This window comes from Heloderma suspectum, chromosome 4 (assembly GCF_057233095.1).
Source record: "Heloderma suspectum isolate Gila_16-S chromosome 4, 16-S_ref, whole genome shotgun sequence".
NCBI classification, from domain to species: domain Eukaryota; kingdom Metazoa; phylum Chordata; class Lepidosauria; order Squamata; family Helodermatidae; genus Heloderma; species Heloderma suspectum.
The window spans coordinates 238,874,657-238,901,857 of NC_139461.1; the positions used below are offsets into that span (position 1 = coordinate 238,874,657).

General features: G+C 47.1%; 1 protein-coding gene across 3 annotated transcripts in view; it reads right to left on the minus strand.

Moving 5' to 3' along the window:
- The window catches only part of KCNC4 (potassium voltage-gated channel subfamily C member 4), a 39,894-nt gene extending 14,057 nt beyond the window's left edge, over positions 1 to 25,837 (minus strand). The window contains exons 1-3 of one of the 3 annotated variants that reach the window (XM_084852849.1): positions 23,964 to 25,837; positions 15,434 to 16,376; positions 9,593 to 9,781 (exon numbers count right to left, since the gene is read on the minus strand). In XM_084852849.1, the coding sequence (XP_084708975.1) occupies positions 9,593 to 9,781; positions 15,434 to 16,376; positions 23,964 to 24,620 (1,789 nt within the window). In that variant the 5' untranslated portion in view covers positions 24,621 to 25,837. Of the gene's footprint in view, positions 1 to 9,318; positions 9,782 to 15,433; positions 16,377 to 23,963 lie in introns of those variants that run through there. The other 2 variants (XM_084852850.1, XM_084852847.1) reach the window with 2 other exon arrangements.
- Between the last annotated feature and the right edge of the window lie 1,364 nt (positions 25,838 to 27,201).

Genomic DNA, 27,201 nt, shown 5'->3' on the forward strand with positions numbered 1-27,201 from the left:
GTAAATCTATTCATCACCTCCACTGTATATTCATAAGGGATATGATTTAGGTCATATGTGAATGGTTTAGTGGTTTACCCTACATTCTTCAATTTAAGCCAAAATTTTGCAATAAGAAGCTCATGATCTGAGCCACAGTCAGCTCCAGGTCTTGTTTTTACTGACTGTATAGAGCTTCTCCATCTTTGGCTGCAAAGTACATAATCAATCTGATTTCGATATTGACCATCTGGTGATGTCCGTGTGTAGAGTCGCCTCCTGTGCTGTTGGAAAAGACGATCATTCTAGCATTTTTAAGATTGTACCCCAGTACTGCTTTTCCCACCCTTTTGTTGACTATGAGTGCTACTCCATTTCTTCTTAGGGATTCTTGCCCACAGTAGTAGATATGATAGTCACCTGAATTAAATTCGCCCATGCTTATCCATTTTAGTTCGCTGATTCCCAAGATGTCGATGTTCAATCTTGCCATCTCATGTTTGACCACCTGCAGCTTACCTTGATTCATTGATCTGACATTCCAGGTTCCTAAACAATATTGTTCTTTACAGCATCGGATTTTCTTTTCACCACCAGACACATCCACAGCTGAGTGTCTTTTCGGCTTTGGCCCAGCCAATGCACTCTTTCTGGCGCTACTTGGAAATACCCTCTGCTCTTCCCCAGTAGTATATTGGACACCTTCCGACCTGAGGGGCTCATCTTCCGGCGTCATCTCTTTTAGCCTTGTGATACGTTCCATGGGGTTTTCTTGGCAAGAATACTGGAGTGGGTTGCCATTTCCTTCCCCAGTGGACCACATTTTGTCAGAACTCTCTGCCATGACCTGTCCGTCTTGGGTGGCCCTGCATGGCATAGCTTATGGCTTCACTGAGTTACGCAAGCCCCTTCGCCACAACAAGGCAGTGATCCATGAAGGGGATTTATTTTTTTATTTTTTTATAAATAAATAAATAAATAAATAAATAAGGGGTGCTACTCCAGGTTTCCCAGCCCTCCGCCTCCCAGCCACTTTGCACCCTCACACACATGCATGGTGGCCCCTTTTTGCCCACTGGATGAAACAGCCCCGACAATCCCTTTAATACAGTTTGAAGTTTAATAGATGGAACTGCAGCAAAAGTACAGCTTGACCTACAGGGCTGAGAACAGTTGTACCTGCTAACAACCCCTCTTCTACATAATTGTTAAGGATACAATAGCCCTGTCCTCCTCTGCATCTTGTCAACCAACGCCCATTCAGGCTGCAATCCTATACTCACTTACATGGGAGTAAGCCCCATTGACCTAAATGGGACTTACTTTGGTATAGACACACATAGGATTGTCCCTGAAATACCTGCCACGTGGCTTTCAACTGGCAAAACTGGCATTATTCCACACCGGGGTGCTGTGCAGCTGAGCCCATTACAGACTATGCTATTCTTTTCCAATACCACAGTGATGATGAGAGCCATATACCAGTGCCTTATCCTTACTCTGATGAGGTGAAGCCTATTTTATTTCTCTCGGCTGAATTAGGCATACAGTTTTAAGCATATTTATTGCATGACTCACTAAATGTTGTGGATGGCAGGCTTAATAGGTAAATGAATACACTTAATTAGACAAATTGCCCAGGTTCAAAGCATGCCCCTATGGAACAAATGCCTGATAAATCTGCTGGAGGTAAACAGCAGATTATTCACTGGAACAGCGCAGATCACAATCACAGCTACCAAAGTGCAGGGATTACAAACTGATGAAAGTCTTTGCTTTTAAGATAATTTTATCTTAGTCCTTCCTCAAATTTTAAACAGGAAACTGTAATACATTATGAAGAGAACAATTTTCAGTTGATGTTAAAGGGATGTGTGCAGTCAGAAAGCAGAAGCTGAGAGACCCTTCTAGAAATCTGAGATTGTTCCCTAGATTGAGGATTATTAACCATTTATTATTACAGCAGGCTAACAGTCTTTAGTTTACAATCCTAAACATACTGTTGCTTACTGGTAAGCAAGTCCTATTCAGGATTGCCAGGTCCTTGCCCAGCAATGGTGCCTATAACTTTACGGCTGGCTGTGGAATGCTGAGAGTTGTACGACTTTTTTTTGCTAGTGACAGCAGGCAGGAGAGGAGGGTTGGCAAGGGGACCAGCAGATAAATATGGAAGGGGTATGGAAGGAGGAGATCAGGAGATCTAACATGACGGGGGTCCAACCTTTTTGGCATTTAAGTTCTACACAACACAGATGGGAAGTAATAAGTTGGAGAGCAGCTCAATTTTGTGCCTCCAAACAATAGCTTCCCATGCTGTTGGTTCAACCTTTGTAAACTAAACTGTTAGTGTGGGAAGCAAATGAAGCAGGTATTTTGAAAAGATAGCTGTCTTTTTTTCTGGGGCTCATTGCAAAATGTATAGCTTCTACTGACTCCACATCAGTTGCTGACGTCTGTACAAGCTCCTAGACTATGGGTGCTCCCCAACAGAGAACACCTAGTGCTATCAATTAGAAGGCATTGTGCCACTGTTCTGTCTTTTTCTTCTTAATGGATTTTCTGCAGAAAGAAGAAAAGACAGAAGAAGTGGTGGGAAAACACAGGAGGGTTATGCGTGGAAGATGACAATGTTTGGACCCCCATAAAATTCCATGAATGTGGCAGGGAAAAGGCGAGATAAAAGCCTCGTCTGAAAGCACCCTATGTCTGTTGTTGTACCATTTCCACAGTATGGCCTGGTTTTGATGTGGATGCTAACAGTGTATATCTAACATGCCTCCTCCTGAAAATGCCAGCACCATAAAGCAGGAGCTGCAGGTACAGGTATGGTCTTGGAATTGTATACCAGATTGTACTTATTTACATTCTCAATGCTATCTGTATCAAGAAAGAGCAAATGAAACTCCATGCAGACACAGACAATCGGAAGCAGGGACACAGCGGCACACAATCCCTGAAAGAACTGTAAGGAAAATTGCCAAGTGGTAGACAGTTGCACAAAGGATTATTTTAAGGCACACCCCTATGCATGTTTAGACAGAAAAAAGTCCTACAGTTCCCAGCATGCCCCAGCCATGCTGGCTGGGGCATGCTGGGAGTTATTATTTATTATTATTATTTATTACATTTATATCCCGCCTTTTTTCCTCCTTAAGGAACCCAAGGCAGCGTACATAGTCCTCCTTCTCCTCCATTTTATCCTCACAACAACAACCCTGTGAGGTGGGTTGAGCTGAGAGTCTGTGACTGGCCCAAAGTCACCCAGTGAGCTTCCATGGCCAAGTGGGGACTAGAACCCAGATCTCCCAACTCCTAGTCCAGCACTCTAGCCTCTACACCACACTGGCTCTCAGCTCCACACTGGAGCTGTAGAACTTTTTTCTGTCTAAGCATGCATAGGATTACACCCTTATTTTATTTTTGCTGTCCTAATTGCTATGAACACTGCTTAGCTAGACAGCTTCCCCAGCAACACACATAGATGATGGCTGAAGTCACTCTCAGTGGTTAAAAACGGGTTTCTTTGTTGCCAAGGAACTGTTTGGAGGCATTTTATAAGGAGATATGAGCCACCAGAAGGGCAGCGGATATCATTCGTTGATTTCATGATACTCCAGAGGCTCAGTGTTCTCCATGTGTGGGGTACTCACACCGCACAGAAGGACACAGATGTACAGGGATGTGTTAATACTGGAAAACATGCAAATGAAATGGGCTGCGTAGCCTTATGATCAATTACTCACTTCCACAGCCATGTATGTACACTCAGACATATACCATCAACCTTCAGTTTAGGACTGCCAGAGCCAATAGGGGCCTGATGCTGTCAATAGTTTGCCATGAGATAATGGGGGAAGTCACACCTCTTAAAACTATCAGTTCTGCACAACTATTAGAAGCACAGGAGGCCTATCATGGCTTGAATCCAGGACCATCCCTATACTTTTAAGTGATATTTACTTGCATCAGATACTCACTATACTCACAGACATGGATTTGTGCATTTATACTGTACACTGAATTATGCAAACAAGCACATTCACCATACGCTTGTTTGCATATGACTCATATTCAGTTTGCTCATCAGCATTTTAAATATGGACAATCTATAAATCCACAAAAGCCCATACTCAGAACCTTTCCAAATGCCAGGGGGGTGGGTGTCTGTTACAAGCTAGCAATAGAAGCATATAATTAATTCAACACTTTGCTCCAAATATCCTTCTTAGTACCCACCTGATCTGTCATGCCCAAACAACAATATCATTGTACCTATGTCTCTGTTCACCTCACTATCCTCTTGACAATTTTCTTGATGGTTGACTCGATGGCAGCTTCCTTTGCCCTCAGGTGAGCGTTGGAGTGCTCTCCCAGATATGCCTACAGCAACCTCCCCCAGCCTGGTGCCCTCCAGATGTTTTAGACTACAACTCCCATCAGCCCCAAACAGAATGGCCAATGGTCAGGAATGCCAGAAGTTATAGCCCAAAACATCCGGAGAGCACCAGGTTGGGGAAGTCTGGTCTAGAGACAGCTACCTTCCCTGTCCTCTTGGGACTTGCCCAAATGGGATGCCACCTATGAAGACTGTACATGGAACCTGTCAATTCCATGAGACTGCAAGGAGATCTGTAGTTGGGCATGAGATAATGGGAGAAGCTGCACCTGTTAAAACTCAGTTCTGCACAACTATTAGTTGTGCAGAAGCACTGAAATAGGACTTTGAATGCCCTATCCTCAAGTGCTTCCCCATTCCCACACTATATTTCTACACCATCTTTTCCAAGGTAGACACTTTTTCTGCCGTGCTTGACCAGAGGGCCATGAGCGTTAATAGGATGGTATGGGATCAAATGGAACCAAAGACGGAGACCTAACAAAACCAAATATTGTTGCATTATGTTTTGATGTCCTAATGTTTAAAACTAGGTCACCTGAGAACAAACCACTGGATGGAATCAAGTGAACTGTAATAAATTGTCTCCGTGTTCCAGACTCTTGCTTAGACCACCTCATGAGGCCAACAGTCACTCTAACCCAGCCTTCCCCAGACTGGTGCCATCCATAAGTGTAGGTCTACAACCCCACCATTCCCTGCCAGCATGGCCATTGACCATGCTGCTCTAACATGTACATGACATAAGTTCTCCCATCTCAGTTTATTCTATCTTACTTTCTCCCTGAACATCCATGCCTAAAGAAAGGGTGGTGGTGGATCTGAATGCTTGCAATACTTTTAAAAATAAAGTTGATTCCCAGTGTGTGCATGGAAGCTCTCCACACACATCCCTTTGGATGCTGCTCTTATGCAGCAAATGAGATTGACAGTACCTCAGATCTAAGCAGCTACTGCTTGCTTTTCAGCTCTCAACAGAAAGAGGCAGAGAGCCAGCAGATCTGTTCATGATAATGACTCAGTCCTATTTGGTTATGTTTTCTCAGCTCTCTTATCTTAAAAGTACTCCCTTGAAGCAGATGACTGCTAGTGCGATGCAAGCCAATAAACTTACCCAGCCTAGTTACTGTGGGCTTTTTAAAAAATGCACCTACCCACTCCTCTTCTGCTATGCATACTAGTGTAAATGAGAGCTTAATTGCACTGAACATAGCATATTAATGGGAACAAGATGTGTAAGTCAGAAAAAAATATGCCTCCATTGCTGAGAACCTTGAAAGAGAAGAAGTGATGAGATTAGGAAAAAACATGAGCTAGAAAAAAAGCTGGCTGGTACAAAGAGAATGGAGGTAACTAAACAAGTAGATGGTGTCAATAGATTAAATGGAGGGGGATCAGATAAATACATTTAGACTGATTCTCTGGGTGCTTCCAGATGAGGCTTTTAAGGTGTAATCACCCTGACTCATTTATGGAATTTTACAGAGCATCTAGATCAGGGGTGGGCAGAAGGTAGATCTCCAGATGTTTTGGACTTCAACTCCCAGAACCCCCTGCCAGCATCGCCAATGTTCAGGAATGCTAGGTTTTCCACTTGTAACCCTCCCATGTTTTCCTACTGCTTCTTCTGTCTTTTTCCTTACGGAAGAAAATCCATTAAGGAAAAATATGGAACAGCTCTGCACAATGCCTTTTGGTTTCTAGTGCTAGAAGCACTCCATCTGGAAGCACCCTCTATGTCATGAGTGGGGAACCTTTTTTTCTGTCCAGAGCTACATTCTGTTGGGGGAAATCTGTTGGGGCCACATGCCAATGGTAGATGCGGCCAAAGTCAGTAATAGGTGGGGCCAACTATTTCTATCTCTTTTTCTACCCCCCCTTCCTTTCTGCCACCCCGTTTTCTCTCTCTCTCTCTCTCTCTCTTCCCCTCTTCCTCCCCAGATGTCTGAACTGCAGAGGGCTTTTGAAATCAGGCTGAGCGTTGCATGCAACCCTATGGCCATAGCTTCCCTACCCCTGCTCTAAATAAAGCCATGTCTAAAGGAAAGATTTAAGCCACGTTGTAAAGTCAGATGCAAAAAAAGAAAGAACGTTAATTACCAACACAGAGGAAACTGTGACAGAAAATGGAAATGATGCCACTAAGGAGACAAAGGGCCGGTTCGCACAATCACTGGAGCCTTAAAGAGTAGATATCAAGCCATAGCAACCGCTGTGGCTTATCATGATGTGTGAACCTAGTGCAGGGTGGGTTGTTACTGTGGTTTACAAACCACCCTCAACCCCAAAACATCCCAGGTCCAGACAACGTGGTAACCCATGACAACCGCCTGCTACAGCTTGAATATTCACAGTGGCCACTGGCATGCGCTGCAACCCACCATGGCTTATTTAAGCCAGGGTGGGCTGCAGTGATCATGTGAACCAGGCCAAAGCGTACATTTGCACTAGTTGTTTTTCACCTGGATTTTGTACCTGGATGTGTACCGCTAATAACTTGCGCAGTCCATGCCTAATCCTCTGTGCTGTTCTGATTACTGTCCCACTTTCAGGGATATTTTTTAATGTTAAAGTTAGTATATTATTAGGTAACAACTAACTATGGTTGTGTGTACCAATTAGGGGTATTACCAGGCACTTAAAAGATTCATTCCAACTGATGGACAAAAGTTTTTTTCCTCAACTTAACTGCCATGCAGGGGAAGGCTTTGGGGGGGGTAAGTTGGGGTGTTGTAGCATGTGGGGAGTTTACCCCCTAAATCCCCAACCTTTAGTACCAGTGGGTGCATTTGGGAATTTGAGATAGTACTGTGGGCACCACCACAAAATGTCTAATCAGTGAGTCACTACTTTGGTGTCTACCTTTTGCATCTATCTTATTCAGCAAAAATTGTTGCTTGGTGTCTGTCGGGCACTGCAACATCTCTTTAATAAGGGATTGTCTAATTCAGCTAATTGCTGGCAGCGCAATACAGCTAATCCTCCTTTTAAACATATATTTTGGCAATGTCCAGTAGTTGCTTCTTTTTGTGGGGAGGTTATTACACAGATAATTTTTTTTTACTGGAACAGTTTTTAATAATCACTGATGTACACGCTCTTTTAAATAATTTACCTGTTTCATAGGAATTAACAAATGGTCAGCTGTCTTTTGATAGCTAAAAGACCGATATTACAACATTGGAAGAATAAACACTCACCTCCTATAATGCAATGGATTGAGGCCCTTACAACACTTTCAATATTTGAAAGGGAGGCATATAGAGGCCACCTTCAAATAGCTACTTCTTTGGATATTTGGTTCACTTTTGTTGCAGCCCATGTATAATGGCTAGAAAGTTGTATGCATTTCATACAAATCCATGTATGTATATTTATCAAATCAATCAATCAATCAATCAATCAGGTGCCCGTGGGCATCACATTGGGACCCCATGCCCTAAATGGTAATTAAGCTGAGCAAAAAACCTTCCATTGGCACCAATGGACACTCGAAACTCTGTGGAACAGGGCCTTGAAAAGTAGATTCGGGCCACAGGCTTAGAAATGCCCCTGGTACCAATATGTCAATGTCCTCACTCTATTGTTCCATCTCTCGGTTCTTGCTTTGCTTTAGAATTATGCTGGATATGTACACTTCCATCTATTCATCCATGCACTCAGGCCTACCAACAGACATCCCATTTTGTTTGTTTTGGGTATTTTTACCCACCTGATAGCTGTTTCTGCATTCCACAGTGACAGAGGTTGCTACCTGTTCAGGGTTTTTTTTTAAAAAAACAACACCTGACACTTCAGTGCAGATGTGAGCAAGAGCAACATCTCCCAAGGTTTCTCATCTGCCTCCCACCTAAACTTACCTGCCAAATCCATTCCAAGGATGCCAGTCATATGCTCTAAATCAGCCCAGAGTCTGGAGATTATGGGAGTTGCAATCAAATGCATCTCGGGGGTATCTGGTTGGGGAAGACTGGCCTATAGGGTTAGAGATTAACAAAGAGCTCACAGGTACAAGGCACCTATGGGATGGCTTTGGTCAAGGGCAATCTTTTCTGATGAGCGGTATGCATGCGGGAGGAGGGTATTGCCCCTCCTTGTAAAACTGAGCAGTAGCCACAGCACTGCTGTGCTGCATGACCACCAAAGGCAAGGGTTCCTGCCGGGTGGCAACCCAGAGCAAGTACACAATCTCTTTAAATCCCGCATTGCAATGAGAAGGGGCCAGAACAGGCATTATTTTAGATGTGCACTTAGCAGCTGCATCTTCTTTTCACTGTCACTCTAGAGTAGGCGCAGGGAGTCAGATCCAGATCTTAAAAGCTCCCCTTACCAACACCACTACCATCCCACAAGCTAGTGTCCCAATCCAGACTGGGGCTGCTGCACCTATTCTAGAGTAAAAATGGAGGGGGAAAAGACGTAGCCGCTAGACACACATTTATAGTAATGGCCCAGTTTGCCTGACATGAGGGTAGTTAATAAGCCAAAGTGGCTTGTTATCCACCCCCATGTGTGCTGGTTGGGTGCTGACTGATTTTCTTAATTACCCTCGCAGGGCGTGGGTTGTCCTGATGTCTGAACCCAGCGAGGGTGGGTGGCTGGGGGTTGGCAACCCACCCAGAACCCGCAGTTTGTTAACCATCCCAGCCACCCACCCTCGCTGGGTTCAGACATCATGACAACCTGTGCCCGGTTAGGGTAATTAGGGAAATCAGCTGGCATGCACAGGGGTGGTTACTGAGCCACCATGACTTATTAAACACTCTCGTGTCATGCAAACCCGGTCTGTGTCTGTTTTGGCCCAGAGAAGGCAGATACTGCTTCTCCCACTCATTCCCTCCCCAGTCCTGTCACCCTTCCCCCCACCCGCTGTGCAGCAGCATACTTGGAGTCCTGCTTGCCACAACGGGGTGGAGGACTTGACAGGACTACAGAGGGAATGGGTGGGCGAAGTTGCAGCTGCCTTGTCTGTCGCTGCGCTGGAAGAGTTATATTATAAATGTTCTCTTGGCTCCAACCTGGCAACCTTATCACAGATATGACTAAAAAGAGCAGGGAGGGCAGCAGCCTTAAAAAGCAGCATTTCCTTCCCTTTTAAAACTGTGGTGATGACTGGGAAGTTGCCCAGCTGAGAAACCTTCCTCATAAATATATTGTTTTCGTCATCCACAACCTCCCCTCCATTCATCGACACACGTCTCAGGGTCTCCTTCATACCTTTCCGGATGCCACCATCAGCAGCAGCACAAGAGAAATCTCCAGCACTCAAAAGAAAGCAGGTAGCTGCTTTCTTGCTTTTGTCCCTGGTGCTTGAGCGTCTCACGGGCTGCTTCTCCTCAGGTGGTGACGAAAGAGGCTGCTCCTCATCTGACAGCACCACGTTGGCATCGCCATTCTGCTTGGTATCTTTGGAAGGAGAAAGAATGGGGAAAATGTCAGCATTTGAGACCAGAAGAGACCAGAGCCCCACCTGCTTTGGCAACAGGGAAATAAGGAAGAAACCAAGAACATTCAGGAAAATAGCGGCAGAGTCAAGGAGAGTTCCTTTACCTGTTTGAAGAAACTTGAGCCAGTGTGTGTGTGACCGCTGTGTAAGAATGGGGGTGGAGGTGGGGCTTTTGCCCCTCAGCTCTTTTTCTGCATGCTTTGCGAGCTGAGGGACTCTTTAGAGAAGAGAAATGGCAGTGAATTGGAAGGAAATGTTCACTTTACTAGAAGATTTTAAGCATATGCTTCTGTTTATTATTATTATTTGGATATTTACCTCTGGTTTGCTGCCCTGGCTGCCTTGGGGATCTCAAGAATTGGAGTTATATAGCACATTCTCTCAGGGAGCCTTTTAGTGGCCTACCCATGAGGATTAATTGGCTGTCTCTTTAAGGAGGTATGAAACCACAAATAAAGGGAGTTTCCTTTGTCTTCATAAGTACTCAAAGAGGGAGCCATTTAAATCTCGGAGCACTGAAGGGTTCTCTGAGGGAACAGGCAACATAATGGTAGGCAAAAGGGCCTGAAGAAAATCAGGAATAAGTGGCTGCAAGGGCAGAGGGGAAGGGGCAGTCCTCTGTTGCCACTAGAGCAGTAGCATGGGGGCTGCATGGGCATCACAGACTAGGGTTACCAGGTTGCAGCCCATTCATATACACTTAAATTCCTCATCACAGTGGAAGACAAAGTAGCCGCTCTTCTCCTTCCAATTCCCAGGAGTTTATACCATCTGGGAGCCTGATCACAATCCTGAGGCATTTCCAAAATACACTAGAATCAAATTCTTACTGTCTAGACTGGAGATCCGCACTCAACTCATTCACCGTTGTATGAAGGTGAACCCACCAAATACTAAACACTGCAGGAAACAGGAGCGTCCTGTGCTGTGGAAAACTTCAGCCCCTACAACCCATAAGTTTGTAGAGGTTAGAGAAAATGGCTGCAAACACAGTAAGTGTTGCTACTACAATGATGACTTTATAGCTTCCACAGAAACTGGAGTTTTCTGGAAAGAGCTTTCTGTATCAGTTATCTGATGAGCATCTATGGCAGGGGTGTTGAACCTCAGGCCTGTAGGCCAAATCCAGCCCCCTGGGGTTCCCCATGAGGCATGCCCCCTTCCCTGGTTCTACCCTCTGTCCCCTGACTGCTTGGTGATTTCCCAGCTTGTGCAACATTTCTTTCCCATTCTAAAAGATTGAAATGCGTCTCCTAAGCCTTAGAAACCGGCAGTAAGAGCTTTAAGCTAAAACATGCTGGCATTTTGCCCCTGCCCCTATTGCTTTCGGCCCTGGCCCCTGAGAGCTTCTCCAAAACAGAACTTGAATTTGGCCCTTGGGCTGAAAGAGGTTCAACGCCCCTAATCTAAGGCCATAGAGCATCAGAGGAGGCCTGCTGGATCAGACCAAAGGTCCATCTAGTCCAGTGCCCTTGTTCACACAGCGACCAACTAGCTGCCTGCCACATGTAGGACACGAGTGCAACAGCACCCTCCTGCTCATGTTCCCCAGCAATGGGTGTACACAGGCATACTGCCTCTGATATTGGAGGTAGCTGCAGCCATTGACAGCCTTCTCCTCCAGGAATTAGTCCAATCCCCTTTTAAAGCCATCCAAACTGGAGGCCATCACTCCATCTTGTGGTAGTGAATTCCATAGTTTAACTATGTGCTGTAGTTACATCATAATTCCAGGGGTAACATGCCAGCCTGGCTGTTCTAGTACTGATACAGATGTGCTAGAACATACCTTCCTTTCTTCAAAGCATTCATTACCTCATAGCAATGCCTCAGTCCATGTCGGAAGAAAGCAATACAAATGAGCTGCTTCACCACCATGCCTGAAAGTTCTTGGATTCCTTGGTGCAGGTTTCATCAAGAAGGCATCATACCTGGTTCACTTTTCTACTGCTAATAGAGCTTATATACCCGCTTTCAGCTTCCTTCATTTCGGTGGCAACTGATACTAGACAATGGCTAAAATCGTCCTGCCGGTGAGCCTATTTGATCTGCCTGCCTGCCAGCTTCATCTGATCATTAACTAGCTTGGGGAAGTTGAACTAGTAACCTTAAGGACAAAAATATTTAAAAGTTGTGCTTCCTGTTAGCAGAGCTGCACGGGGGTCAAGCAAAGTGCTTCTTGAGCTTAAACCTTTCATGTTGTTTGAACTGTATGTGTTAGGCTCAAAATCTAGACAGAAGCCATTCCAGCTGGATCCTCCGCTGATGTAAGCTGCTCCAATTCCATTGTTATCAATGCTCCTCTGAGTTACATATGTGTGTGTGTGTGCATGCGTGCACACGCACACACGCCCACCCCCACTCCAGTCTCTTCAGGAGTCATTTACTGGAAGGCTCTTTAATAAAAATCCTTGCCTCTCTTTTGGCAAAGACAGAGAAAGCACAGCCGCTCTTCCCCTAAGTACTCAGGCTTCCCATGGAGGTCCCAAAGCACTTCCCGCTGCTAGCCCGGAGCTTGCAACATGACACCCTGGAGAGCCACAGCCCTGGGCAGCAACTACACCTAGCTTAACAACTGCCAACTGCTGAAACAAAAAGGCGCAGCAGCAATCAGAAATAAATCACCGGCATCAATGAACTTTCATGCTAACAAGCCCCACGTAGATCATATACTGTAAGGGGCTGCCTGGCTGACGGGAGGCCAAAGACAACCCTCAGATACTTGCTGCAGCAGAAAAGGTCAAACAGTTAATCGAGTCTCAAGAAGAAGGCCTGTCATTCAGGCATGGGAGGCCACTTAGAAGCAACATTAGACACCAATAGGGGGACTTCACATATTACGGAACTGTCTGCACAAGGGACCGTGCACCCCATGCACCTTCCTAACAGCACTTATAGGGAGGATCCATATTGGGGGTGGGGGGGGGGCCCTTTTCAACCATGCTGTTTTCCTACAGAACCCCTCCTCCACAGCTACTAACAGCAGCAAATAGAAGCTTGGGGCGGGGGGATTGTTTTCAGCAGGAAAGAGGGCATGGTAGGGACAGCTTAACCCACTCCTCCTACACTAGGATCCTGATCTGGAAAGGGCTCCCACAGCTGCTGTTAGTGAACTAAGAGGCAGAGAACTCCAGCATGGGGTTCAAAGAGGCATTTAGTTTAACCCTTAGGGCACCATCCCATGCATGTTTAGACAGAAAAAAGTCCTACAACTCTCAGCATTCTCCAGCCAGTGTAATACCCAGGTGGAAGGGAGGGGGCAGTTGCACATTTCCTCAGAAGGAACCAAAGCGCCAGTTGCAGTGACTATGATTGCAAAGTTTAGTTAGTTTAATCAGTCAATTGATTTGAAACCTTTTGATCACCTTAAAAAGGTGTCCCATACTTAGGAAAGCCATTGATGGCAGGTGCTGGCATGGTCTGGAGGCACATAATCCCGCAACTGTGCTGAAGCTAAGCAGCTCTGGGTCTGATCAGTACCTAGATGGGAAATTGCCTGAAAAGTCCATACATGCCACCCTGAGTTCCATTATGGAAGCAAGGCAGGATGTCAATTAGTGCTCAGAGTGGGGTGGGATGCCACCCCACTTCTTTTCAGGTAAACCTATAACTATCCCACTTCTTTCTAGGTGGACATAATTGAGTCTGGCCTAGCCATCCCAATTCCTTTTTCCTCCCACTTCAGACACTAATATAAATATAATAAATAAAAGAAATAGAAGAGGCATTCCTCTTTCTCAGGTTTCACCCAAGTAAAAATACTTCTCAGATAATGCCCCCTGCATCATGTGTATGCACCATCTAAAACCAAAGAATGTAATGGGGGTTTCTCTCTTCAGAACTACTGTTAATCATATGCAAATATATACAAATTTAAGACACTATCCTATACGCGTTTAGAGGGGGGAAAGTCCTGCAACTCCCAGCATGCCCCAGCCAGCCACAATGGCTGGGGAATGCTGGGAGCTGTAGGACTTGTCTCTGTGTAAACATGCATAGGATCCTGCCCTTAATCTTTTAATTGGCGATGCCTTACACAATTAATCAACTAGGGGGACAGATCCATGCACCTCCTTATTAGGGAAATGAACAATTTACCCTTTGGATGTTATACTGGAGGGACAAAAAGTAGGTTACAAGCTCAGGGCTTTCTATAATGTCCAAAGCTACTCTGTGCTGAGACATGAGAGCAGCTACAGTGAATACTTGTGTGCACATCAGTCTAGAGGCTCTCCTCAGTGGTCCAGGGAATTTCTGTTGGCGTCAGGATTGGGCCCAGGCTCCCTGATTTGGTTTCTGACTTGGACTCGGAGGCAGAGCTAGAGGAAACCCAGCCAGGACAGGAAGTGGGGAAGGGAATTCCGCAGGACTCTCCAGGAGTCAGTGAAGAACCTTCCCAGGGGCTTATCAACCAGGACAGCCAGGCTCGTAGACCATCTTTCCCTGTCCCCATAGGAACCTGGTTTCTGCCAGAGGGGGAGGAAGGACCAGCATTGAGGAATGCCACAGCTCGCAGCCAAGTTAAGCGGGTGGAGCTGAGAGGAGGCGGGAGGTGTTCTGCCAGAGTGGTGGCCCATCAGAAGCTGAGTCAAGAGGACCGTCCCTGAAGGGAGGAGCCCAGAAAACACTGGTGGAGCATGTGAAATACCTGTTCAGTAGTTGAAGAGCAATTGACTGTTTCAGTAGTTCTCTTAACAAAAGCTCTGTTTTATTAATTAGGCCCAGAGGGCAGCTCCCAGTCTTTGTAGTCGCTTTAGGTGTGAAGAGATGCTATTAACTGAATAAAGAGCTTGTGGATTGCTAAGAGAGTCTCTGTTGCTTCTAAGAGAGTCTCTGTTGCTTCACGACTCTGGGAGGGCTTGGAATGCCTGACAGTTGGCCATCAATGACTGGTAGCTTAGTGTGACCAGGCCAGTGATGAAAAGACCACCAAACAAAACATGAGGTGCTTCCAGACAGAGGCCTCCTAGCGCTCCCAACTGAAGGGTATTGTACAGCTTTCCACCTTTTCCTCTTTTAACAGATAATTTCTGGTAAGAAAGAAAATGGAAGAAGCATTGGGAAAACAAGAGAGGGTTACAAGTGGAAGAAAACATCTCTGGAACACATATACCCCACAACATCCATGAATGGGGCAGGGCAATTGCATGATAAAAGTCTCATCTGGAAGCACCCATGGCCCCTCCCTCCCTCCCTCCCTCCCTCCCAGTCAAGCACTACATGGAGACTTTAATTAGAACCAGATCACTCATTAAATAACACTACTTCACATTTACATCAAAGTAGCAACTTTGGCTCATTTTCTAGTTGCTAGAATGAGACTTTGCTTCCGAACTGGCCAAGTCAGATGCTTTGGCTAGACGCCTATGATTCCCCTGATCAATAAACATAAAAGGGCACATTTTTATAAGGACATGCTGAGAAAATTGGTTTGAGTCAACCCGTTTTTTCTATTAATCCATCATCATGACAGCGGCAGCGATCTAACACTGGGTCACACATGACAGAGAATTTGCCTTTTGAGTCCCTACAAGGTGTTTAGCTGCATCCCGATTCTTACCACCGACTTCTCTTTCCCTGCCTTTGGCTGGGCCGGTGATCTTGCATCTCACCTGATCTTTTTCTCTCCATCATCCCCACTGCCGTTGCCGCTGCCGGGGGACTGTTATAACTCTGAATGCTGTTGTGGGGCGAATTGTCCTCTGACTTGCAGTACGTTGGAGAATCAAGTGGTGCTGGGTGGGGTATGTGCTTCTTTTTCTTCTTTGGGAGCTTCTGCTTAGCCATGGCCAATGAGTAATACATTCCAAAGTTGTTAACAATGACTGGGACAGGCATGGCGATGGTAAGGACCCCCGCTAGAGCACAGAGTGCTCCCACCAGCATGCCTGACCAGGTTTTGGGGTACATGTCGCCATAGCCCAGCGTAGTCATGGTCACCACAGCCCACCAGAATCCAATGGGAATATTCTTAAAGTGGGTATGGTCACTACCACTGGGGTCAGATGGCTTGGCTCCAATCCTTTCAGCATAGTAGATCATGGTGGCAAAGATCAAAACTCCTAGAGCCAGGAAGATGATGAGGAGGAGGAACTCATTGGTACTGGCCCGGAGTGTATGGCCCAGCACCCGAAGTCCAACAAAATGGCGCGTCAACTTGAAGATCCGGAGGATCCGGACAAAACGGACCACCCTCAGGAATCCCAGCACATCCCGTGCAGCCTTGGATGACAGGCCACTGAGTCCCACCTCCAAATAGAAGGGCAAGATGGCTACAAAGTCAATGATGTTAAGAAGGTTCTTAATGAAGACCAATTTATCTGGGCAGAAAACAATGCGCACTAGAAACTCCAGTGTGAACCACAGCACACACACTCCCTCAATGTAGGTGAGGATAGGCTCTGTCTCCGTTTTTTGCATCACAAGGATCTCCGTTGTGTTGCCCACCACCAGCGTCTCAGTCACATTGACATCTATGATGAAGGCTTCATGCGTCTCCAGGCAAAACGTTGTGATTGACACCAGGATGAAAAAGAGGGAAGCAAAGGCAATTACCTGGAGGAGAAGGGTAAAATAAGCTCAGTGGTTAAAATGGCCATGCCATAGGACAACAAAAAACAATCTAACAGGAGATGCAACAAGCTTTAAAATGAATTTTCTTCTCTCTCCCTCTCTCTCTTTCTCATCTGCCTTTATTAATCACTACAAAGGAGACACAGAATGAAGATGCATGCTCAGCTTCAGCCTAGGATGAGACATAGCCATGATCAAAAGGCTTGCTTAGTGTTGTCATTTGCACATTTTATATGGCCTCACTCCTCTCCTCTCCACTGTCCACTATGGTCCATCAGTGCACAACAAAAAAGCCTCTCTGAATGGATATTACCCTTCATAAATAGATCCTAATTTTCCATTCCAAACTCCTATCTCCACCCAGCCATTCCATTTAAGATACACTGCGTTAACCTATACAAGTTTACTTAAAAGTAAGCTTCACTGAACTCAGTGGGATTTAGTCCCAGGAAAATATGCTCTGAACTGCAACCTGGGTGACTCTACAAAGCAAAGAAGGAGATGAAACGAGGTTGTGGATGCAGTCAATGTTCATATCACAAAATCTGAGCTTGCAGGCAGACTGTTTTACCTTCTCTGCTGTACTAGCCTTGAAGGCATGCTACTTCTTTCTCTTCTACTACTACTAATCTTAAATTCAGCTTATGACCAGGTTAGGCAAGGCCCAAACGAGTCAGACACAATTCACTTCTCTTTTTTATTCTACCCTTTTCAGATCCAATTGTTGTGCAGTATGAAATTTGCCATGCCATGGACTGCAGTGAAACTCGTTGGCAGTTTGATTTCTTTTGTATCTCAAAGATCAGTCTAACACCTTCCACTGATACTAACAATAAACAGGAAGAACTCAATTGCACAACTGGGAATGCTTGTGTTTGCTTGCGCTCCAGCCTCATTCATGCTCATTTTTCTCTGCGCATTAGTTTGTCAAAAAAGGCAGGAATTAAAACCCATATGAATGCAAGATGGCTATTTCTCTGCTTCGTTTCATAAAGAGTTGAAGCAAGGCTCTGACTGTTTCAGTCTCCAAGAAAATAATTGCTTTAAACCTGGGGTGAGCAGAAGGTAATGTTTTGGACTTCAATTCCCAGAAGCACCTGCCAGTATGGCTAATGGTCAGGAATACTGGGAGCTAAAGTCCAATCTGGAGATCTACTTTCTGCCCACCCCTGCTTCAAAACAAGTTTTCCACTTGGTAGTTCATATATCTTATACACACCTGCCTGGGAGTAAGTCCTATTACACTCAGTAGGGCTTACGTCTGAGTAAACATGCAGAAGAGTGCACTCTAGCAGAGTAATCCTATGTATGTCTACTCAAACCTAACGCTGAGTTCAATGGGGCTTTACTCTCAAGTACATGTGTATAGGACTGCATATGCACCAGACAGTGAGTCCTGTTGAATATAAGGGGGCTTACTTATGAGCAAACATGCCTAGGATTGTACTGCTAATGTAACTGAAATTTTAAAAAAAATTAAAATCAGATTTAAAAATCAGATATTTTTAAATAAATCATTTATTTTTATTTGCCCTGCTTAGATGCTCTTTGACACCCCATCCCCTGGCGTGCTATGGTCCATGGGGTCACGAAGAGTCGGACACGACTGAACAACAAAAGAAAAAATCATATTCTTGGCTGCAGCTCCAGAAGATGCAGGATGTTCCAGAAACTGAGTAACTGGGACAAATGTGAAATAAGCACAAGCGCACACACACATATGTACATACACCATTTCCCTCAAAGCCACTGGGTGCTTTATGTGAAAAATCAGCCCACCTAACCATTCTACTGAGCTGGTTACAAGAACGCTGCAAAATGCCGTGGCTTCGAAGAGCTTTGCAGTGCTACTGCTTGGCCCCAGTCAAAATCTCGGGATTTATCCTGGCTCATCATTAATGACAAGTCAAGAGGAGATGCAAAAGCCCTGTGATATTTATTATTTTCATTTATTATTACATTATTACATTTATATTCTACCTTTTTTCCTCTTGGAAGGAACCGAAGGTGCCATACATGGTCCTCCCCCTCCTCTCCATTTTATCCTCTCAACGACCCTGTGAGGTAGGTCAATCTGAGAATCAGCGACTGGCCCAAAGTCACCCAGTGAGCTTCATGGCCAAGTGGGGGCTAGAGTCTGGATCTCCAGAGTCCCAGTCCACCACACCAGTTCTCATGACATGGAGGTAAATGTTGATTTCAGAATGCTTCGTGGAACAATCAGCCGAATCTCCAGGCATAATCCCATTCGTTTATTGTGTTTATTTTAAATAGTCCAGTGCTGCCTTTTATGGCACAGCCCTCACAAAGTGGCATACATTTAAAAATAAACATAAAAGAACACTTTGCTGTTCCAGTAGAACACATATAAAAAAGCAGTTTAAACCATTTACAAGCCAGCAGCACACGCCAATAAAATTAATTTAAACAATTTTAAACCAGCAGCACTACAGATCATTCAACAGTTAAAATTCAGCCCAGCACCTCAGCTAAAAGCAACCCAAAACAGATGGGTGTTCAAAAAAGCCTAATTTAAAAGCCGGTACTGATGGGGCCAAACATTTATTCCTTGGAAGGGAATTCCACTCAGCTCTCTGGAGTTTTTTTTTCTCCGATAAGTTCTGAATGGCAGACACTATCACATCATACTTGCTTTCAGCCACTGGGAGACCCTTGTAGCCCTGCTGCTGTCACTCCATTTATCACCTGATGGCAGGTGAAGTACAGGCACCTGTTAGGTGCAAAGGACCTCTGTATGAATTTCTGGTGACTTACACCCATAACGCAGCTCTCCATCTTTCACGCCGTCTGAGTGGTCTGGGTGCAAAATTAATGTCCGGTTGTGAGGGGCAGAAAGTGGTCCTTTTTCATTCAGGAGCTTTTAAACTCTGCTCTCCCCTGTTAAGCAGACTGCTGTTGCGTTTCATGTTCATGATTACAGCTGTTTGTGCGAGTCTCTGGCGTGGCGTTTCTTTGTTCATCCCTGCAGGAGCACAGAGCTTCTTCCCAGCATCAAGTGCCGATTCCTACCATTACTTCAGAGTCAGCCACTCGCTGCCGCCAGTGCTAGTCCTGCAGCTTTTTCTGCATTTCATGTGGAGCCAGCAAGGTCTTTAAGGGACTTCTAACTTGATGTAGTGTGATTCCAGAACAAACACGTACTGTCATTATACTATGTCTCCATTCCCACTTAGTGTTCTGGAAATAGGTCCTGCATAGGTGTGGAAAGAGAGCCTTCTTAAGTCCAACCCAAACTTCTGAACTACTATACTGAGCCCAGTGGCATTGCAGGGATCCAGCCAAACCTAGCCCAAGGATTGGTACAAGAGCAGCTTTTGCTGTTGCTGCACCAGGCTCTTCCTTTTTGTGGCACAGCCTTTTAGAACAAGGCCTTTTCCAACGTGTGTGTGTGTGTGTGTCCATGAGACTGGAGGCAGGCAATACATAGAGGAGACCTGACTGGAGACAGAGAGGATCTCTACACCTCAAGTTTATTACACATTCATGGTTGCTCACTCACTGAATTTGTGCAGATCCATTACATGAAATCGTCATTGTCCAGTCATTATTCCACTATTTCCTCCCACCTATCCCATGTTTTCCTCAAACAGAAAAATGGGGTATTTTTCCAGTTATGCGCAAATGGAGCACCATGTCCCCCCTGTGTATTTCTCCCCTGGCGTGAATGAAGCCCTGAGTGTGGTTGTTGGGGGCGTGGTCGTGTTGACGAAGTCTGAATGGGCGTTCAGCCTTCCCGCTCCTGCGCCATTTTGGCTTCTCGCCATTTTCAGCCTTCCTGTTCAAAACACAGCGGCAGAGCAGCAGCGAGGGGGGGTGGCAGAGTGGAGGAGCGGCAGAGGGGCAGAGCGGCAGGGACTGGCCAAAAGCATGGAAGAGGGAGGCGGAGCCTGGGGAGATCGGGGGGGGGGGCTGTCCACGTGTCAGTCCCCGTCCACCAGTAATGTGCGAGGGGAGGGAAAGGGGCAGGAACCCAGGAGCAAGTACCGCTGAACCTGGAGTGTGTGTGATGCCTCTTCACAGAAACATAACACTGATCACAGCCAATCATATGACTATTAGGGACTATCCTCTGCTCTCCACATTTTCACACAAATACATGGCAAGGTATGAAATCTTTTGAGTAGAAACACTGAAGTAGCAAAACTGGCCAATCACTTTAGGATCTTGTTCCTGTGCCTTGTTATTCAGAACAAATATGCAATTATTTTGAAAATACTACCTGGCCTGATAAAGTAAGCCAAAACTTCATACCCCCGGTGAAGTTACTTCTGATGTACAATGGGTAATAGGATGGTTTAAAGTTCCGCTACAATTTATTCTCATGTAATGGGGAAGACGAACCAATCATAGCAGTCTTCAGTAAGTCAAATCCCAGCAAGTCACAAACATCAAACGTAGTTTTTGGAAACGTTTGAGGGAAGGAGAATGCTCGAAATTCACATTTCTTTCCCTCATATCAACAAGACATTAGGAAAATGACTTTTTTCTACACCACTTCATGAAGCACAAGGGCATTTTCCAAGATAACCCATTCATATTTTATGAACTCTTTAAACACCCTTCTTGACTCTAGCATGTAATGTTAGAAGCACAGGTATTGGATACTTAGATGGTACAAATTGAGATGACCTTGCTGAACTTCTCTAGGGTTTGGAATCAGGTTATGCACCCATTTACACCATATGAAGAAACTTATCACAGTTGTAAGAGAGTTTGGAGATGGAGAAGAACCAAACCTCCTTGTCCAACTGCTGTCAGTTCCCATAGAGCAGAGCAGAGTCTGCCAGGTCAAGCCAACTAGATCACGGTAGCCAGACCCTTATACATATTCTGTTTCCTTTAATTTAAATGACTTTGGAAGCCATTGTGGTATGGCTTTGTGCCGAGATCATTGGGATGGGAAAGCCACATTTCCTGCCAGATTCTCTATCTGACATCAACACTGAGCCACTTAGCCTGGCTTTCTACCAAGTGGGGAATAAAAACAACAACTGCCCAGACAGCTTCAACTATTGGGTAGTATAAAAATGTAATAAATAAATAACATTTCTCCAACAGGCTGAAACCTTTATCAAAAAAACAGGTCATGAGCTTTGGCGGTGGGGACTGAGATAATAATCTTTTTAAAAGGTTTGCAAAAAGATGGGGAAAGTTGTCCTCATAATCACTACTTACTGTGCATTAATAATTATCATTAGGACAGGGGTTTTTTTAGTTTCCCAACTATAATGATCATTATATCACCAGGCATCATTGAGGTCAATGGCCGAGGAAAGCATTTGCCGAAAGAAGATGAGAGAAGGCAAGTGCAGTGTGGGAAAATCCCTGGAGGCTGTTTTCAGTTAGTCTATTTTGGACCCTCTCATAAATTGAGAGGAGCTTTAGATATCTAAGACCTCTGAGACACAGAAGGGGTCTGTAATCCCATCTCTGGAATGTGTCTTTTGGGGATGTGGCTGCCTAAAGTGTCTGAAAGAAGTGTTTGGCTGGAAGAAAACATGTTGAATAAAGTAAATTCCATTACCCACCTGCCCCTGTGCAGCACATACATTTTGATGTGAACTCTGCCATAAGCCAAGCCAAACTGAGTGTTCACACTTCTAAATGCCAACAATGCTTTTGCATCCCAAGTGTATGTATACGAGATTTAGCTCTCTATCTCACATATGTCAGCACATATGCCAACATTTATGGGTTTGATGTGACCGAGGAAACAGATATGTGAATGGCTGTTTCTTGAGTATAAAAGCCAGAGCGTATGCCTCTATGGCTTGTGAATAATGTTTGTATGAAATAATAAATTATTGTCTGTTAATTTGCATGGGTTTGAATGGGAATGAAGTGGGTGTGTCTTCATTAGAAGGCATGAAAAAGTTTTCTAAAAAGGGAGGGATTTGAATTTCTGCAAGCAAGTAACATACAGATTTCTGTCAGGCTGAATTTCCTGTCCTAAAACCTGCAAAGAGGCAGGAGTAGTAGGTATTACTGATCTGCCTGCAAGGTCTCATTCCAAAGATTAAAAGTAAGTTACTATTGTAATGAGAAAAACCGTGGGACAACCTCACAGTTGCCTTAACCAAAGGGAAGGCTCATGTTTGAGTGGTATGCATCAGAGAGGACAGTATAAATAAATAAAAAGTAGGGTGATACTATTCCCCAGGAATGCAATTTTGGGAAGAAGGGCCTACTCTGCATCCCAAAGTCTTGCAAGTTTTTTGTCTGCTTATGATACAGTCTCATACATACATGTACTGTATATATCCATGAATATGCGGACACAGAAGGGATCATGTGCGCCCAGGGTGGGCAGACTTGAGGCTGTCAGATCTACTTTGACTTTTACTAGAACCCCAAGATCTACCCACTAGGGCCAGCTGCAAAAGACATACCCTTAGAATTAAAGAACAGGGTGCCCCTGAGCACATTCTGAGCCTAGGAATTTGTTTTCAGAACCAGAACTGAACTGAGTTCACTGTCCTTTCACATGAAAGTCTGCTCTTGCTTAACCCAAGTTGTCTGCTTTTCAGCAGCCTAATTTAGGTGGAAATATTGTTTAGTTGTTGCTATTGTTAAACAACTGAGAGTCAGAAACCCTTGGGGATCTACAACGAATCACACAGAGATCTAGCAGGAGATCTAGCAGTAGATCTACCTACTTCCCACCCACAGTGTGTGCTGTAATGCTGAATATCAGTGGTAAATCCAGGACACTAAACGCTTCTTTCAAGTATGTAGATGAATACACAAAGAGAAAAAATATCTAACACTTATTGGGTTCTCCTAAAACTGTCAGATCTTGAATTCAGTGGATAGAGGAAGGAAAAGCATGTTTAATGCATTCAAGGGTGTGCTTATAAGTCAGAGGGGGGGGGCTTTCCAGTACGGCACAGGATTCCCCGGGGCCCCAGCCTTGCATTTGCCTACAGAGGGTTGTGCTGTGGTGCTAATAGACTCGAAGGGGAGGGGGGCAAATCACATCTAGGGATTCACCATGAGTGTATACATGAAACAAAGAAAACACACACATGCTGAAAAGGAGGACAGAGATATCCCCTATCACCTGGGTCAGCTGGGGAAAGTAAGGAGAGAGGGTTATACGAGGGGAACAAGAGAAGCGATAAACAATAAAAGAACAGTAAGGTGGACACAGTTGGGGTGAGCAGGTATCAGAAGCTCCATTCATAACCTCTGGGAGTGGATGAAATGTGAAGCAACTACAGCGGCCCCAAATGGGTGCCCTCCAGCTGTGTTGGACTACAACTCTCAGCATCCCCCTGCCAGACACTGAGAGTTGTAGTCAAACACATCTGGAGGGCACCAGGTTGGGGAAGGCTGAACGACCGTATCTCAAGAGCAACAGACGGCGCAAGGCAGGCGTAACATCTTGTAACAAAAAAAGGGGAATAACTAGCCGGGGGGAGGAGCCCATGTACCCCCACCCCCACCCCCGTTGGTCCGGTTAGGATGCAGGGAGCATCTCAGGAGGCCTGTGTTCCTGCAGCACTTCCACCCGGCCCTGCTCCCAGCAAACGCTCACCACCGACTCACCCGGGCTGCCCTGGACGAATAGGGATCCTCAAAGAGCGCCCACATCTTGGGCTGCCAGTTGCGGCAGCAGCCTCCCCCTCCTCCTCCAGCAGCTCCCGGAGCTCCAGCAGGCCTGTCGTCTACGCCCAGGCGCTGCAGGGTCATCTCCCTGCCCCCCTCGTCCTCGGTCTCCTCTCCAGCCCCCCCGCCCCCAGGCTCCGGGCTCTCAAAGATGTCCAGCGCTTCCTCGGCATCGCGGTGCTGCCGGTAAGTCATCCAGCAGCAGGGCTCCACGTCGGTCTCGTCGATGCCCCAGTAGGTGAGCTCCTCTTCAAAGAGGGGTCCGCAGATGTCCGCCGGGCAGTGCAGCTTGCCCGTGCGGTAGTAGTTCAGCACGTAGGAGAAAATGCCCGGGTGGCGGTCGAAGAAGAACTCGTTGCTCTGCCCGTCGAAGTCGAAATTGCTCTGGGCGTCCGGGTCGGCGAGCCAGGCCAGCCGGGTGCCCGGCAAGGTGCGCAGCGTGCTCTTGTACGTCTCGTGCCTGGTGCCCCCCACGTTGATGGTGATCTTGTCCGACTCTTCCCCTTTGCCCATCTCTTCCTTCAGGCATGATTTGGAGGGTGGCTTGTTCCCCGACTTGCGCCCACGGTACGATGAGACACACACCGAGCTGATCATAGATCAGGTTAGGTGGACCGGAGGTGCCCGCCAATAACCCTTTTCTTCTGGCAAGGATTGCGGGCCGGGCCCGGGCGCGTTCTCCCGGGCCTCCGACAGCTCGGCTCGGCCCTTTGGCTGGCGCGGCGGTCTCAGAGCTCGGCCGCCGGCACCGGTGGCATTCAGTTTGGAGCGGCCACCAAGTTGTTCCGGAGGGAGGTGAGGAAGCCGAGAGGAAGTCTTCTCAACCCTCCCGAACACCACCGAGCGGCAACAAGTGCATCTAGGCTGGGAGGAAACGGGCCCGCCCGCCCAAGCCAGCTCTCTCCTTGCGCAGCCTGGAAGCAGATGGCAACAGAACTGGGCGGCGGGGAGGGAAGGAGGGTGCGTGCGCGCGTGTCTCTTGATCAAGGGCACAGCATTCTGCTGCTCAAGAAAAACAACAATACTGTAGCAACCGCCCAAAGAGGTATTTCCGCAGCAGCAGCAGCAGCGAAAGAGCTCCTTACTCTCCCTCTCCCCTGCCCCTCGTCTCAGCAGGCTGCTCAATCGCTCAAGAGTCTTCCCAAAGTGGAGAGGACGAGAGCCGGACTCGACTTTCAGGGAGATGTTAAACTTTGAAAGAGCAACGCTGCGCCGTGTTTGGCGATGACCGACGCTCGCGCCGCCGACTCGCCGCGCCGCGCGCCCCTCTCGCTCCAGTATCGTTGCCCGGTGGCAGCTTCCCCTTCCCCTCCCAGGCAGCCTCGGACCCGCAGTCAAGGAACAGAAGGTCGCGGGCGTTTTCAGCGCGCCAGGAAGGAACCGGGTTTATTTCCCCGACGTGAGAAGCCGGCAAGGAAACCCGACCTAACCAGGCGCATCGTTAGCAGTTGCTCCTCCTCGGCCGAGCTGGTCCCCTCGCGCGATCCCAAAAGGGCGGGCGGGGGAGGTCCAAGCGGGCTCCGCTTTCCTAGTAAGGCCGGCCGGCTTTCCTCCGCCTGATTCGGAAAAGCGGCCAGGCTTCCGAAAGACTCCGCTTCCCGCCGAAGATCGTCGGAATTGCGCCGCTCTGTCCACGGCGACGGCGACGGCGGCTCTCGGCGGCCTTCAGGTGCGCCTGCGAGAGAGCGGGAGCAACCCGGCGCAGCTCGGAGCTGTACCATTTTCAGGCTGCGGGAGGGAGTGGCGGAGCCGGCACGCCGCGGAGGAGACTTGGCCTCGCTCGCTCGCTCGCTCGCTCGCTCCCCCCTCCCCTCCCCTCCCCTCCCCAGGACTGGGCGGGGCTGCGGGGGGGATTGATCGCCGGGGCCGCTTGGGGCAGCCGTGAAGTTGCCCCGGCGGGGACAGGCAGGAGGAGAGAGTCGGTGGGCACCAGCCCTGCTGCTGCAGCGCCAGTTGCCAGCGTCCCTGGGAGCGCCCTGTTGCACGATGGCCGGCAGCGGCGTCCGGGCGCCCCCCAGAAGGGCCCAACCGTCGCAGGGCCCCGCAACCGCCCCAAGCGCGGGGAGCAACCGCGGGCCGGAGCAGTTCTGATTTGGCCCGGAGGGGGCGCTCTCTGGGGGGCGGGCGAGCAGGGCAGCTTTCCGGCGGCTTCCCAGCAAGCGGCTTCCCCGCAGCCTGTTGTTGCCCGGATACTCGGCTCTTGAATTCCCAGCCCTGCTGCTCAGCCTGTCTGCCAAGCCAAGCAGGAGCTGGGGAGGTTAACCCCGTCAGCGCTGCGCGCTTTTAGCTAGCCCCCCCCCCCCGAGGGGGCTCGGCAGGCCTCGACGGCGGGGCAGGGCCTCTGCGCGCCTCTCTTCGCACGACCTGTGGCTTGCCCCGGGGCAAATTTAGCGGGCGCCTTGGAAAGAACAGCGGGGGGAGACTGAGGCGGAGTCCTCTTAAAATGCAATTCTGTGCATGGTTTGCACAGCGGGGGAAAAAAGTCCTACAACTCCCAGTACCCAGCCAGCACCGACTCAACTGGGAATGCTGGGAGTTGTAGGACTTTTTTGCTCTCTAAACAAGTGTTAGTCTTACTTAGAGGAGACCCATTTAAATGAATGAGATGTAAGTTAGTTACAACTAACCAAAGTCACATTCATTTCAATGGGTCTACTCTATGTAGGACTAACATTGGATCATTCCCATGTATAGGATTGCCCCCCTAGTTGTCAAAGTGCAAACGAGCTTTAAAAAAAAAGGAGCTTTAGGGATCAATCCTATGCATCTTTAGACAGAGAAAAGGCCTACAACTACCAGCATTCCCCAGCCAGCCACATAAGATTGTACCCTTAGTGGTCAAAGTGCAAACGAGCTTGCCACAGAGGTGGTGCGAGAAGGTGCAACCTTATCCCAAACCTCACCAGGCTGGCTTTCAGAGTCAGTGGGGGCAGTGGGGGGGGGGACAGCATCCAAAGAGACTCTTTACGATTTCTGACTTACCAGAGCAGCTCCTTTATGGGTCTCATCATTCATACTGCACGGGCAAATTGCGTTTCATTTCTTATTCTGTTTCTATACCGCCCCATAGCCGAAGCTCTCTGGGCGGTTCACAGACATTAAAAACCATTAAAATACATTATATAAAATATGAAACTATTCACGTAATGACATAGAACAAATAGCACACACAACAACA